A 15,600-nucleotide genomic window follows, 5' to 3' on the forward strand; every position below is an offset into this window, starting at 1 on the left:
TTCATATGCAATCGCCAATTTTCATTTTACTTTATTATGGAAATGCTTTAATTTCTTGAATTTAGAATAAAATAGCAACGTTAAAAGATAAGGCTCAATATCCTTTCTACCCTCCTTTCCCAACAATTCATCATTATTACATAAACTAGAAAATTTATTTCATTTTGTTTTGTGGGTTACTGTCTAAGAAATTCATTCGTTTTAATGGCTAACCCTACTGGATATATTTCACTTCACATTTAACCACATTGCCCTCAGACAAGACATTCAGATTAACCCTGAACCTTCCTCTAAGACTTTCCAAAAGGCTAAGAATCACCAAAGGCGTTATTCCATTGACAGTGCCTTTGAGAATCCACAGTAACCCCCAGAACCCAAAGGAGAGGAAGTTTTTGGAACACACCAAAATATGCTTTAGATGAGTAAATAGCACTTGCCCCCGACTTCAAAAGGCATGTATTTATTTCTACTCCAGATTCTTATCTAGCAGGTGGGCTTACATTTTGGGAAAGTTGATCAGAGGAATTTATGGGGGAAGGCATTTGAACTCTTTGTTAGTGGGTCTCCTGAGACACAGCTCATAATGACGGGAAGAATGACTTCGTGTTGTGGGAGATTTATTCAATTTTTTTCCCCCTAAGGCCAGGAACTGCCCCTGCTCTGGGAGGCCACTGGGGTCTCCAGAGAAGAGACAGGGAATGCCCTCACCTCTAACACATTGCAGATGTACTGAGAGAATGAACATCAAAGTAGGGGTAGAAAGGGCCACAGAAGGAAGCTGCAGGCAAGTTGCAGATGTAAGACCCATTTATCGTATTACTGAGATATCTCCTGCCTCACAGTCCAGAAAAATACCTACCTTTTTGCTAAAGAGACACACTTTGTCCCGGTTTTCCGGACCCCAAGAAAGGCGGGTGAGCAAGGGGCGGGGTTGGAGAATGCACAACTGGAGACGCTCTCTTGCGGCAGGAAGTCTGAGGCCACGTGATCGTCAGGCCCTCCAAACTCGGCCCACCCTTTGACCTCGAGATCCTTGGGGTCGCCTAGCAGCCGAGGCACAAGCAGCAGCAGCGGCGCTGACAGGTCAGTAGTGCGCCCTCGGCGCCCCTGGCCAGCGGCCCGAGCTGTCCCGCCCCCGACCCAAACTCCCTAAACTCCCGCTCAAAACGGGATGGGGAAGGGAAAGGAGGGCCCTTGGCGGGCTCCGGAGCCAGCATTAGAATCTCGCAACATCGCCTTTCCCTCCAGCCTGCCATTACGGCTCTGCTCCAGTCGCAACACCTACAGCCGGCCTATCCCAATCCCAGAGTTCCCCGGGGCTCCCTCCATGATGTCACAGGGCTCCTGTAGCCACGCCTTTTTGCACGTGGTTTCCTTTTGGTCTCCGGGCCGAGGTTGTGATCTTCGGTGTGAGGCACTACGGCACTATCTTTTCTCTCTCTGGGCCCAACTTTTAGCGCTGAGCTTAGTTCACAGTAGGAGCTTAATAAAACTTTCCTGACTGCTTATGATTCACTGAATAATTAGAGTGAGAAAAACACATGCTTCAAAATGCATGACAAAAATTTCCTCTCCTAACTTTATTTCTTGGGGTTTCCCCCTCTATTTCCTAGAAGAAAAAAAACATGAAAAAATACAGCAATCTGGGGACACTTTGTCTTCAGAAACATCTTCATCGCTGGTTCTGAGGAAAAATAAGGAAGAATATAATTTTGTCCTCCAAGGATACAATCCTACTCAAAAGTAAATACATTACAGAACAATTTACAAATTAGCGAACTCCAATGAAGGGCAAAGAAGATTTTAGAAGAGGAAGTCGTTGTGAGAACAAGTTTTAAGTTTCTCAGAGAACATGTCTGTGGAGGGGCTGAAACAAGATAGTGCATTAAGAATAATGTGTAGGTCACCTGGGGTGTATCTTTGATGTGCAAACATAGTGTGTTCTTTGAGACTACTAGTCTCCTGCTGCTCCCATTTGGATATAGAATTTGTCTAAAAAACACCAACTCCAAGCACCCAGAACATTTCTGGGAACATGTTCGTTCATTAATCAGATGAAGATTTATAATTTATATGGATTCCAGAAGTAGGAATGACTTTTCATATTAGACAAAACAATGGCATGATGAAGTGGCTAGGAAACCAAGACTTCCAATAAATCCCCAAATTATGTTAACAAAACATACATGAAGATGAAAATACCTTTCTGAGTCCCCTAAAATCTGCTTTTCATAGTGTACCTTTTTCTGTTTTCTAGATGTCCATGAGCAACATCTGAAATTCAAGGTGAAGAAAAGATTTATTTTCTTTCATTCACATTCTCTGTTCTATGAACGATATAATCAAACTACGTTTGAGTGTTGGCATCTCAGCCTTACATAAGGAAAATAAGACTTGGAAGTCTCTATGAACACTTTCAGTTTGAGTGGGGGGAACATGCATATGTATGTCTCAATTTACATATATGTATGTTTACATATTTGTGAATATATCATTGCAAAATCCTTGTGTGTGTAGAAATTTTGTTTCAATGAAAGTGGGCATATATGTTCATGTATGTATGATTATATGGGAATGTGGGTGACTATGTATGAATGTGTATGAATGAGTATGTGAATAAAATGAAGTGAATGTGTGCAATAAGTGTGTTTATGCAAAGATGTGTACCTGTGTAGGTGGGTGTGCATTATACGACTATGTATTTCTATATTGGGTATGGATATAGGTGTATATGTGCATGTCTGTGTGTGACTGTGAATAGCAAACATTTGTTTTCCATTGATTTATCTTCTTCTCAGAAGGAAGTTCTTTAATATTTACCCAATTTTTTCTATAGGCTCATTGCCTGGTAGTAATTTTTTTTCTGCACATAACTTCAAGGGCTTCCTGGACCTTCCCCTGTAACTTGGAAAGCTTGTGGGAGCCATCATATGGCATATAGAATGGAAAAGGACTTTGGAAATCATGTAGCCCAACTTGCTCTTTATACCTGATGAGGAAAGTGAGCCCTGGATATGTTAAATGACCTGAGTATCATTAGATGCATAGTGAGAAGTGGCAGAGGTAGGATTTGGATCCAGAGCAGTCCTCAGAATTCCCACCCAATATTCTTTCTTCTTCATCATGAGTCACTGAAGAATAACATGAACCAATAAGTCTTGGGGAGGACTTGTCCAGCAAACAGCAAAATGGGGTTCTATTGGTGGTTTTTGTGGTCTTATTTCAGCTGTATCTGAGTCTTTGTGACCCATTTTAGGATTTTCTTGGCAAACACACTGAAGTGTTTTGTCATTTCCCTCACCAGTTCCTTTGGACAGATGAGGAAATAGAGGCACACAAGATGAAGTGACTGGTCCAGAGTCACCCAGCCAGTAAGCCAGTAAGTCTAAAGCCGTATTTGAAGTTGGGTCTCCCTGACTTCAAGTCCTGACTCTCCATGCACTGTGACCCCAGCAGTTTTCCAGCTACTAAAAAGTCACAGTCAAGTCAAGAGAAATTGGTTTTCATCATTACAGTTTTGTTCTTGGCACACAAAATCTTACCTAAAGAATGAAAGCATCCTTCTCTTTTTACTGCTTTTTCCTTCTATTGTATTCTCTGATGTGTCGCTTATTCTCTCTAGGAACAAGAAGAATTCAGGGAGTAAGACTCAAACTATGCAAATGGTGTTGGCAAGAGGAAGCTGCCAACTGGAATGGGCTTTCTTCTACAGCACAGAGACTGAAGTCTACACCTACAGTCTTGCTATATCTATATATTGTCCCTCCCTCTGCAGTAGCAGCTGAATACTACTAAAGATGAACATGACCAATCCAAATACTAACTGGGCAGCAAAAATTCAAGTACCCAAATCCCAACATAATGGTGTCATCTAAAGATTACTCAGCAAGAGCAGCTTAAGAAATATCTCCAGGGAACTGCATCTCTTGGGTTCAGACTCTTCCCTATTCTGTTAATTAATCCCCTGTAAAGAATTGAGGGGATCCACTTTATCCTATGTGACTGTAGGGAAGTGTGGCCACTCCAAACAGAATCCAAGTTTCACCAAATATTTTATGTGAAAATTGTTCCTTACCTAATACCTGACTTAGAAGGCTGGTCCATTTTATAATACCAATTATTATGTACTCAAATGACATTCACCTAAAACCCTCCAAATCCAAGGATTTTAGAGATCCAATCTTCAAAAGCAGCTAAAAGGCCTGGTGCATAGAGCACTGGCATTGGAGATAGAAAAATTTAAGTTCAAATCCACTCTCAGACACTTGGGCTCTCTTAGATTATTTTCCACATCTGTAAAATTAGAAGAACAGAATCCTGCAGTCAGGATTACATCATCCTGAACAAAGTGCATTGATTGCTTGTACGGACCAGTAACTAGGTATTCACTAAATGATTTAATTTCCTTATTTTCCAGGGATGGCCATCATAGGTTCACAATCCCTGTTCTTTGTCACTGATAGGTACTGCATACTCTAGTTCCTCTCACGAATTCTGGTTCTTTGCCCCAAAACTTGAGACAGAAAACAGAAAATCTGTATTATCCCAAGAAATGCAAACCATGAAAACTCTCTGAAGATCTCAGAAAGATCTTGTATAGAGTAGCCTCAGCATCAACAGCTTCAAGCCTTCCTCTTAGGAGGGAGCTTCTGCTTGCAGGTATTGTTTTCCTCACTCTGAAACAAATTGAACTTCAGTTTGTGTCCTGATTCTCCTTATCTCTAGCCTGCTTTGTGCAGCTCTGGCTACCCACAGGTTAAAGGCTAGTTCCAGTCCTGGGACCAGCATTATTCTTTTAGAAGGCTGAAAGAATATCATTTTGAAGCCATTCTCCAGTTGATAAATGGTCAAAGGATATGAACAGACAAATTTCAGATGAAGAAATTGAAACTATTTGTAGCCACATGAAAATTTACTCCAAATCACTTTGATCAGAGGAATGCAAAACTCTGAGGTACCACTACACACCTCTCAGATTGGCCAAGATGACAGGAAAAGATAAAAGACAAATGTTGAAGGAGATGTGGGAAAACTGAGACACTGATACATTGTTGGTGGAACTGAATGGATCCAACATTCTGGAGAGCAATTTGGAACTATGCTCAAAAAGTTATCAAACTGTGCATACCCTTTCATCCAACAGTATTACTACTGGGCTTATATCCCAAAGAGATCTTAAAGAAGGGAAAGGGGCCTGTATGTGCAAGAATGTTTGTGGCAGCCCTCTTTGTAGTGGCCAGAAACTGGAAACTGAATGTATGCCCATCAGTGAGGGAAGGACTGAATAGGTTATGGTATATGAATGTTATGGAATACTATTGTTCTGTAAGAAACGTCTAGCAGGATAATTTCAGAGAGGCCTGGAGAGACTTACATGAACTGATGCAAAGTGAATTGAGCAAAACCAGGAGATCATCATACACAGCAACAAGAAGATTATATGATAATCAATTCTGTTGGACATAGCTCTCTTCAACAATGGCATGAATTAAACCAATTCCACTTGTTCAGTGATGAAGAGAGCCATCTACACCCAGAGAGAGAACCAGGGAAATTGAGTGTGGACTACAACATAACATTCTTACTCTCTCCATTGTTGTTTGCTTGCATTTTGTTTTCTTTCTCAGTTTTTTCTTCCTTCTTGACCTGATTTTTCATGTGCCACAAGAAAACTGTATAAATATGTATACATATATTGGATTTAACATGTGTTTCAACATATTTAACATGTATTGGATTACATGCCAGGTAGGGGAGGGGATAGAGGGAAGAAGGGGAAATTTGGAGCAAAAAGTTTTACGAGGGTCAATTTTGGAAAAATTACCCACGCATATGCTTTGTAAAAAATTTTTTTTTAAAAAAAAATGTCATTTTGAAAATGTTTTCTAAATTAGACTACTCTTGGCAAGTATCTATTGAACTAAACCTTTTTTAAGCTCAACGAGGAAATCAGCAATAACAAAAGTAAAGAGAAACTACTCACCACTCTCGATAGGCCAGGTATCTTCTGTGATTTCTGGGGATGGCCACAGGTCAATCTTCCTAGAGTAGCAAGTAAATACGTTGAAAATGAAATCCTGCTTTTAGAATTACAAGCAAATGGACAATTTAAGAATTTACCATAATCTTTTCTCAAATTGTCCATTTGGTTGTAGTATCTACTAATCTACTATATTGTGGCTGCTACAAACTTTTTATCTGTGTAAATACTGATCATTATGTCTAACCTCTCATAGGAATTGCCCTTTTTATTGGAGATATCATACCTTTTCTCAGTTTTGACAAAGCTAATAAATTTAAAAACATTGCTAATGAAGAGAAAGCCTAAAAAGTCCTAGCTTAGCATCAAAAAAAGAACAGAATTGAAAGGGTTGTTTCTGATATCAGGCATCCCCCTCATAAAGAACCCTCTAACTCCCTGATCTATTTTCCTGATGAGAAAACTGAACCCCAAATTAATGATGTTACTCACCACAAATGGGCAGGAAGTAATAATGGCTGGCTTTTCATCCAAGAATAGCAAGGTTGAAAGCTGTCTTTCTCTAACCTATATATACATATTGAATAATTAAAATGTCAATCACATTATTTCTCTTTTCTATATGCATCTGACACTAATATATTGAGATGTCCCAATTGCTATGATAGAGGGTGTTTTCTCTTCTGGGAATTCTATTTTCTTTCTGCAATCACACTTTCTATCACAGCAACTTTTCTATCTCAGTCCTATCCTTACCCTCTCCTTTCCCCTTATTGCCAAGACTGCCCTTTACTTTTTTTTTTTTTTAAGGATTTTATAATCTCTACAAAGATTATTCTTAATTGTTGCATCCTTAGCTATGAGAAAAGTAGGGAACCACAGTCACATGTGCCTAAACAAATGCCTGACCTTACTATAATACATCTCTCTCTCTACTATGAATTTCATGCAGTTTTCTTGAGCTACCCTGAAAGGAATGATCAGAGGAAAGGATAGTGCTTGTAACAAAATTCTCAACATAGTAATTCCCAGAGTCACCATTCATTCCTTTCTCAAGCTTTAATTTAAAAAATATACCCCTCTGTGCTATTGCTGATTGCATTCTAAGAATTGATTTTGAATACTGGCTTGTACGTCAGCATAATACTTTCTAAATTGTAGTGAATTTAGACAACTTCAAGCTTAGCTTTTCTATCCAGGAAGATTAATATGCTATTGTGAACACATTTTCAAGTTCTACACTTCAATCTCCATTTACAGTTATGAAAATGACTAGGTTGCTCAATTGTGCAGCGATAATCATGCAATTTAGAAAAGAGGAAAAGACACACAAAGGAAAAAGAGGTAGAGAGAAATAGAAATACAGAATGATATGAAGATTTTCAAATCATATTGCTACACAGGATGAGATTTTTAGATCCCACAATTTATAGTTGAGGAAAAACAAAGATCTTCAAATCTTATTGCCTTATTTGATACATGTGGAAATTAAACACCAGAAAATTTAAATCAAATAAATGATCAAACATCTCTTAATGGTTAGAATTTAAGATGGACTTTGATGTATGAGTAGGAGAGCACAGATTGAATTACCATAAATATTTACTTCAGGAATGCAAATCAACTAGTAGACACACTATGATTCCAAGTGAGAAAATCCTAGGTGGTTTTCATAGCTTAATGATATTAAAAGAATATCATGATAATCATGAAAGATATTCCGATTTCTTCTACCAAAAAAAGGTCACAGTGGTCCAAAAAAGAACATAAACCTATTTGGAGGGATGACCTCATTCTTTTGCAGAATTCTCTGCTTTGAAAAAGAATGCCTTTTCATTTAGTTTCCACTATTTTATAAGCACAGGATTCATATAGACTGCCCACAGGTTCATTAGCCTTACTGAGCAGGGAAAGAATTAAAATAAGACTTATAAGGATATTACAGATAGGTTATTTATTGACCAAGCAAGATGAGCTAAAATGAATACTGATTCAGGTACATAAAACAAAACAAAACAAAACAAAACTGCACAATGTTTAAGTGAAAAAGAAGCAAACCGAGGAGAGAATTTTACTTTTTTTTTTTAACGGCATTAATAATTTCTAAATATGGATATAAAAATAGTTTAAGTTGATAGTATTTTAATTGTGGCAACTTGTGAGTCTATCAATTGAAAAATATGAATATTTGTCAATAGATGGAATCTCAAAAGAGTCTTTCCTAAAGCAAATGGTGAATAGTGTTTTCTATAATATCCTCCAAGTAGAGATTTGTCCTTTCCAGTTTGTTCTTGAATTGTATAATGATTCAGGAGCAGAATTAACCCTGAACCATTTCATAAGCCTGTCTTTATCAGGTTACAGTGATAAGGCTTTTCATCCATTTTCAAAAAAGGATTGTTGAAACAATTCAACTAGGGACAGTTAAGTTCCATGGAGTGACTCAAAGAACAGACATTGGAACTGGTCAATACACAAACAAAATGCAGAGGCCGTCTAACAAAAGGCACAGTGTGGATTATATGGCCTCCTAACATCTTTGTTATAGTGTGCATTAAGTTTTAATTGCTCACTGCTCAGACTCATATGTTTGAGTTAAATTTGAAAGATTATTTCTACAGATTTTTGAACTGAAACTCTATATGCTTTCTAAAATGAATAGATTCAAAGCCTCTTGGTCCTCATTACAAATATAATGCTAATAAAGTTATAGGCAAAAATGGAAAATCACCTTGGATACTGATAGGCTGGTTCTCTATATGTTGGTACATAGGAATGTTCATCTGCATACCAATCAGGTTCTGAAATATATATGTTATTTTGATTTTTAAATACAGTGCATACACACAAAGCATTGACAATGATAATAAAATATCAGACAATTATGGAAGGCCACAGATTTCTAATGATAGTCTTGGGATTCAGTAAGCAAAGGTTAAAGATGACTCAATCTTTGTCCCAAAGCAGCCATTAGTCTTCATATCTAATATTATAAATCATAGTTTTTCTGGGTGATACAGAAAAGTTTACTTATTCCTTATTGTAACTGAAAAGTAATATTCCATATAATCTTGTACACCCACCAAGTGAATATAAAAAGAAAAAGTCAAAAAGGAGAGCATTCCTGCTGTTAGATTTAGTCATTGGGATTAGGTGGTTGAATCAGTTATATAAAATAAAGAAGAAAACTTCAATGGCAACAACTCTTAGGCAAGTTGAAGGGAAGGATGTTTTTTCTGGTAGAAGGCAAGAGGTCACTTAATGTTCTTGGGAATGGATTGGTCATGTAGAATGTTCCTATGCTAGGTACTAAGTAGATTTATGTGACATTCATTTACAAATGAATTCCTTAAAGAAGATCTTTCTAAAAATGTTTGCTAGATTAGGCTTCTATTGATAAAAATCTATTTCACGACCTTAGGAGTCAATATCAACATTGCTCTAATAACTATATATGGGATGAAATCAGCAAATATAGAAAAAAATAAAGTGGAGAAACTCACCACCAAAGTAAGAATAGAATTTTTCCCTTCCTTCTAAAAAACACCACATGGATTGCTCCCTTGAACAAAAATAAAAAAAAAAGTTTAAATATAATTCCTTCTTTTCAAATATTAAATATATAAATATGTAGTTTGCCAAAAGGATTTCCCAATCACTCTTTCCATTGGTAAGGACACCAGAAGATGAATCCAGTTGATCGAGGAGACTGTTCATTTGACTCAATAATAATTTTAATTTTTTGAGTCTATATATTATTTTGTTCAATCTCCTTTTTTAGTTATCCCTTATTCTTTGAAATATTTAGCTTGTGGATCTTGAGAACACTGGGATTTTTTGAATCCTAAAGAAGTTTAAGACTGTCGAGAAAGACCATGAAAATAGTACTAATTTCCTCTGTCTTTCCATAATCATTGAACATACAATGTATCAAAATAGCTTTTTTGAGTGCTTGGCATCTGCTTCTAATTAATTCGGGAGAAAAGCCTAAACTCTACTGGTAAAGGGAATTTCCTCCTCTTAAGGGGAAGAATCAGTGCAATCCCACTTTCCATCACTGTCTAATTCCTATCCTTGTTGCTTTTCTATGCCAGCCAAACTCTTCCCTTTTGAGGAATCTGCTTGATTGGCAGCTACATTTTATGGCCATTGACCATCCCTGCAACATCGGACTCAACACCATTAATTGTACCTACTAAAACAATTTTCATTATGAGAAACTGTTAACTCAAATTTCAAATAAATCTTAAGCATATGTTGAGAGATACAACTATGTAGAACAATTCTCTACCATTTAGAGTGCCTTCTGCTCAAAAAAGTCTTCAATGAGTTAAGCAAGGAATCAATCCATTCCATCCAAGGAATCCATGGTAGACCCATGGAGTTCTTAACCTAAGTGAAGTAAGTGAAGAACTAAGGGAACTACTAGAGGAACAAGAAAGAAATGATTCTGTTAGCCCAAGTAAATAGGAGCATTCTCAATTAAATCTCAAATGAATAGGAAAATGAAACTTTCAGTCTAGCATTGAATAGTTTTCACAAAAATTTTCCCTCCCATTATTTCAGTTTTACAATTGAATTCAAATTCAGAGAAGTATTTTACTTTCGTTGAAGGAATTCAGAAGTGTTTCTTAATTTTGGACATGTAGTATATAAAATTTGTTAGTATTTTTGTGGAGTATGGTAACTGATGGCTTCTTATAAAAAGAATATTTCAAAATTTTGGATTTCATAACTTTCTCTTTCCTTAAACACATGGTTAGTGTTATTTTATAAGTAAAACTTGGTAGGTAGAGTTGTGTATTCTCTGGTCAATTAATTCTTGAATTGCATCCTATATCAAAAGTAGAATTAATCCCTAATTGTCTCATAAACTCTTTTTACTTGGTTATAGTATTGATTAGTAGATTCATTGCTGTGGATTTTGCTCATTCTCAATAAATATAAACAGACTTTGGAAACAATTCCACACTGAACAATCTGAAGAACTTCTGAGGAGTGACTGAAAGTGTCTATGCATTAATAAATTCAGAGTGTAGCCAAACTTTTTAAATAAAAGTATGTGGAGATGATTCACTCTACTGCCATCTTTGTAGCAATAATTTTAAATGCTTTTTACACCCTATGTGTTTGACACCTTTTCAGTTTTTGCTGGAGATTATTTTTCATCAGAACTCTCTGTGAATTTTCTAAAAGAGATCTATTGAAAGTTTCTTGATGCTTACCACAAAGCTAATTTTAATATAGTGATAAGTAAAGATAGAAGCTAACCATCCAAAATATGTTGGTATTTCCTCATCAAAAAAAGTTGGTAGGAGGTCCTCATCTTCTGGATCAGTCGCCGGTGCTGTGAACCATATCCCTCCTTCATCTATAAACAGAGAGTTCAAATAGGTACACACAAAGTATTCAAATGATAATGCAAAAGTATCAGACAAATCTCTTAACATCCTTAGGTTTCTATGATGAATCAGCTGAGTGGTTTTGAAATTAAATTCCTTACACTGATGCAGAAATAGATTTGTAAAATCCTTCTCCACCTATTAGAAAGAAAGTTTTATCCACTTCTGTGATAAAATCAGTTACATGAAAATCTCTAAAGGAAAAAATGGGCTAAATCTAACACCATTATTGTTTCGTTATAAGTCAGTTATTTCCACCATTAAATTAACATTTATTCAGTAAGTAATAAGAAAATATCCACACTACCACCAGTGGTACTACACAAGCAAAATTGAAAAAGGATACAAGGTTTTGTGGTCAAGTAGCTAATATTCTGATTAATGATATAAAATTTTTTTGAATAGCCACAGAAATCTCCTCAATATCTATTGTAGCTGAACAGAAGTGTTCACTGTGTCATTGGACACCCAAGTACTACCTATGAAAATGGGAGTTTTGCTGATGATAGTTTTGGCCATTAGGAGCTTGGTAATTGAATGGAGGTGTATAAAAAAAAATTGTGTAGTACAACCCTTGTAGAAATGGGAGGGAAAAATTATACTGGCAATGGTGAACAAAAGTAGTCATTGAATGTTCTGATAAATGGATTAGTCCTCTTTCATATCACCAAGTTAGAGACTCAGTATAGATAGGAATTATTAATTTAAAAGAGATCCTTAAAGCATGTCAGATGAAAAATTTGCTATGTAACCTGCTAAGAATAAGAATCTAGTTCACTAACAGGGCTGAATCTCTACATTCTTGCAATGACCACAACATTTGATAAGATCAGCAAATATAAAAATACAGCTAAAAAAACCTTACCCCCACTATCACTAGAAGAATCATCTTTGTTTTCTGCAATCTTGCACATGTTGACCTCCCTTGAATAAGAAGTAAGAATCTTTAAATATAAATCCTCATGAAATATCAAATGTGTGCATATGCAATTTTGATAAAAACCAACTCTGTCACAAAACTTTCTACATGATTAAGGATCTTGGAAGATGAATCAATAAAATTGAAGCAAACTCATTCTAACTCTTTTCAAGAATTTTTTACCTTTCAGAACTAATCAGTAACCAAATTTAGCCTGGCATTGTTTTTTTATAGATTTTAGTATTTATATTTTGGATATATGAGAGATTAGACATAAAATATATAGTTCTGGGTTTTACCAAAACTAATTGGGCTTTTGGAAATTCAAAATAATTGACAATAGAAAGATAGCACACAAAAGAGCATTTGCTGCTCAAAAGAACAAATGTGAAGTACAATAAAATTCTTTGTTTTTAATAGCAAATATAAATATGTGATGAAATGATCTTTTTTTAAAAGAAATTAAATCATAACCGTTTTTTAGAATTGTAAACATTGTCAGAGAAAGAATATTTGATCTTCATGACTATGTTATAATTAAGACTAAAACTGAAGCACCTATAACTATTGTAACAAGCTCATAATTAAACTGAACATAAAAGCATAAAGGCCTATTAGTAATTCAGGGAGAAGAGAAGACCTTCTACAATTCTATTTCAAACTATTCTACCCCAGGGAGTAAATGACAATAAAGACCTTATAATAGTTTACTATATGAAGAAATGTCCATCATTTCAAACCCTTAAAAAGTAGAAGGGCAGAGATGTTATATATTATGGTCCCCTTTGCAGCAACATCTATTCCTTAATTTGCACACATTCTTAATTTCTAATAATGAACAAATAGAATAAAGTATAAGCTTACTGTGCTTGATGATGACCTACATTATCCCACATTATCATATTGTCATTTGTTAATTTAATATCAATTTGTAGATTTGTGACGATAACATCAGGTTCATCTACAATGATAAAAAAAAGAGTTCAAAGAAGAACTTCTAAAGAATTTAGAGCACTTAGGAATGTGAATCTCTTCCCTAAAACAATAGGTTTCTAAAGCATTGTTGAGTGAATTAGTACAGGAAAGTTCCATGCTGGGAGTTCCATACTCTGATGCAAAGCTATGCTTTTTCCAAAGTAAAAACAGTAAGAGAATAAAATTATTAACAATTATCATGAATATAAACTCAAAGGGAGATAGAGCCAAGAAGGCAAAATAGAAACAGGAAACCAGCCAAAGTCTCCCAACATTCCCCTCCAACATTTTTAAAAAATAATACCTTGATTCAAAATTCTGGAGTAGCAGAAGCTATAAAGGTTTGGGATGAAACACTTTTCTAGAAGAAGACAACTAAGACCATGGTAGGAGAAGCCTGTGACACAGAATTAAAGCCTGGCCCAAAGTGCACCCATTGGAGATGAGCCTTGGAGGCTGTGGCCACAGCAGAAGCTGCTACTACAGTTTCAGGAACTCTCAGTCCAGAAAGATTTATTTTAAATTTCTTTACCTAAAGCATATGTTTAAGATTCCTTTCATTGTCTAGTCATTACTTACCTCTGAAACATTAAATCTGTGTAGATATTTTCAATGGAATTGGAAATTTTAGAAATCCAAAGAAAAAAAACATGGTAGAGAGAACTTTGGAAGTGTATATCTGTATATTTATGAATGTATCTGTGAAATTTTCTTCATTCTTTCTCTTACTTTCCTCTTCTCCCAAAGTGTTTCTCTTTCTCATTTAAATTATTTTTAGAGACTATCTAAACAAAAGCTGATCATAAGTATATAAGAATTTTAAAGTAATAAATTATATTTTGTAAGAAAAGCAATTTAATTAGAATTCTTTTTTCATTATAAAAGGGCTTAAATCACAAGTATATCCTATATAGCTATAGAGAGTCCTTGTAAGTCTGAGTTATATGACAAAATTTTCTTTGGAAGTACTGTTGCCATAAAATAAAGCTTGGGAACCAATGAAGGGACTTATTTCTGCTCTGACTTTACAAAGTCATAGTCACTGAAAGCTTTGGCTTTTGAGACCTAGACTAAGCAAATTATGCTAAAGAGAAATTAAAGTCAGAAAGAGTGTGAACCCCATTCTCAAATTGTCCATTTGCTTGTAATTCTAAAAGCAGGATTTCATTTTCAACGTATTTACATTTTTTAGTACTTCGAATGTGGTTTTGATGCAAAGAGAAAATGCTAAAATCTTGTGTGGCTGCTTGATTTCTCATGGAATCATTGGCTCCCACTTAACTAATTCTACTTTTAAAAGAATTATAACTTTCATTTAAAGTATTCTTGGCCCACTCAATAAAGATCAGCCTGAAAGAGGGAAAACTGAGAAGAGCAGTAAGAGTGATGGAAAAAAATAAAATGAAAAAAATTAACAGTTTGTTACATGGAGCAAAAAAAAAAAAAAAAATCCAGAAAAAAAAATTGGCCAAATGGTGAAAGAGGCACACAAATTTGTTATAGAAAAGAACTCCTTAAAAAGCAAAAATGGCCAAATGGGAAGAGAGGCAATTATTCCATATTGAAACAGAAGTTTGAAAAAAGGAGCTACGAACATCTGGTAGTTTTAGCCACTGATTGAAGGTTAGTCCAATAGCAAGACTCAGTTAGTCCAATAGCAAGAACACAGCTGATACAGTAGTAGAGTAGACTTTAAATTTTTCAGGGAACGAATACTTCTTGATAATTGTTCTTAAGTTGGAAACTCACGTTTAGCAATGACTCATTTACACATGGGGTGTTCTTAACAATTTCCGAACAGTCTGTCAGCTTCAGAACTTCCTCTAGATTTGTGACTATTTGTAAGTGTTTCATTGAACTTTAATTGAGTCCCAAAACTGGTTGAATGACTATAAATTATGAAGTCTAAAATTATAAAAAAATCTTTTAACTCACTTGAGTCATTCTTGTGGGTGATCTCATTGTTTTCCATAGTCACCTGAATAACACCATCATTGCAGTCACTAGGATATAAAGGTAATATGTTCTCAATATAATTGCAATTTAAAATATTTTAAATAAGCCATAATTTATGAGTAAAAATGATTTTATAATTGCTCTTTTGTCTCAGGGAGGGTCTTTGCAAAGGAATCTATTGGATTGTGGGAGAATCAATTGATATTTCAAAAATTATTTGAAAATTCTTATCCAATATCATATATTTAATTTCTATTCATAGTTGCATCTTATTGGTGAAAAGTTAAATCAGTGTGTGATATAGACTCTCCACCACTCCCCACCCCCCAATTAAGAGGTTTAGAAATCCAAATAATTAAATAAGGGAT

The 15,600-nt window shown here is 35.4% G+C and overlaps 1 protein-coding gene across 2 annotated transcripts in view; it reads right to left on the minus strand.

Annotated features, from left to right (window-relative positions):
* Positions 1-1,561: 1,561 nt before the first annotated feature.
* Positions 1,562-15,600, minus strand: part of LOC127553988 (uncharacterized) — a 49,144-nt gene continuing 35,105 nt past the window's right edge. Inside the window, exons 15-25 of one of the 2 annotated variants that reach the window (XM_051985157.1) lie at positions 15,212-15,279; positions 13,166-13,262; positions 12,248-12,306; positions 11,252-11,351; positions 9,484-9,542; positions 8,712-8,781; positions 6,473-6,547; positions 5,984-6,042; positions 3,543-3,618; positions 2,203-2,274; positions 1,562-1,684 (exon numbers count right to left, since the gene is read on the minus strand). In XM_051985157.1, the coding sequence (XP_051841117.1) occupies positions 1,603-1,684; positions 2,203-2,274; positions 3,543-3,618; positions 5,984-6,042; positions 6,473-6,547; positions 8,712-8,781; positions 9,484-9,542; positions 11,252-11,351; positions 12,248-12,306; positions 13,166-13,262; positions 15,212-15,279 (817 nt within the window). In that variant the 3' untranslated portion in view covers positions 1,562-1,602. The remainder of the gene's footprint in view (positions 1,685-2,202; positions 2,275-3,542; positions 3,619-5,983; positions 6,043-6,472; positions 6,548-8,711; positions 8,782-9,483; positions 9,543-11,251; positions 11,352-12,247; positions 12,307-13,165; positions 13,263-15,211; positions 15,280-15,600) is intronic. The other variant, XM_051985158.1, reaches the window with a different exon arrangement.

Source organism: Antechinus flavipes, chromosome 3 (genome assembly GCF_016432865.1).
Source record: "Antechinus flavipes isolate AdamAnt ecotype Samford, QLD, Australia chromosome 3, AdamAnt_v2, whole genome shotgun sequence".
Lineage (NCBI taxonomy): Eukaryota > Metazoa > Chordata > Mammalia > Dasyuromorphia > Dasyuridae > Antechinus > Antechinus flavipes.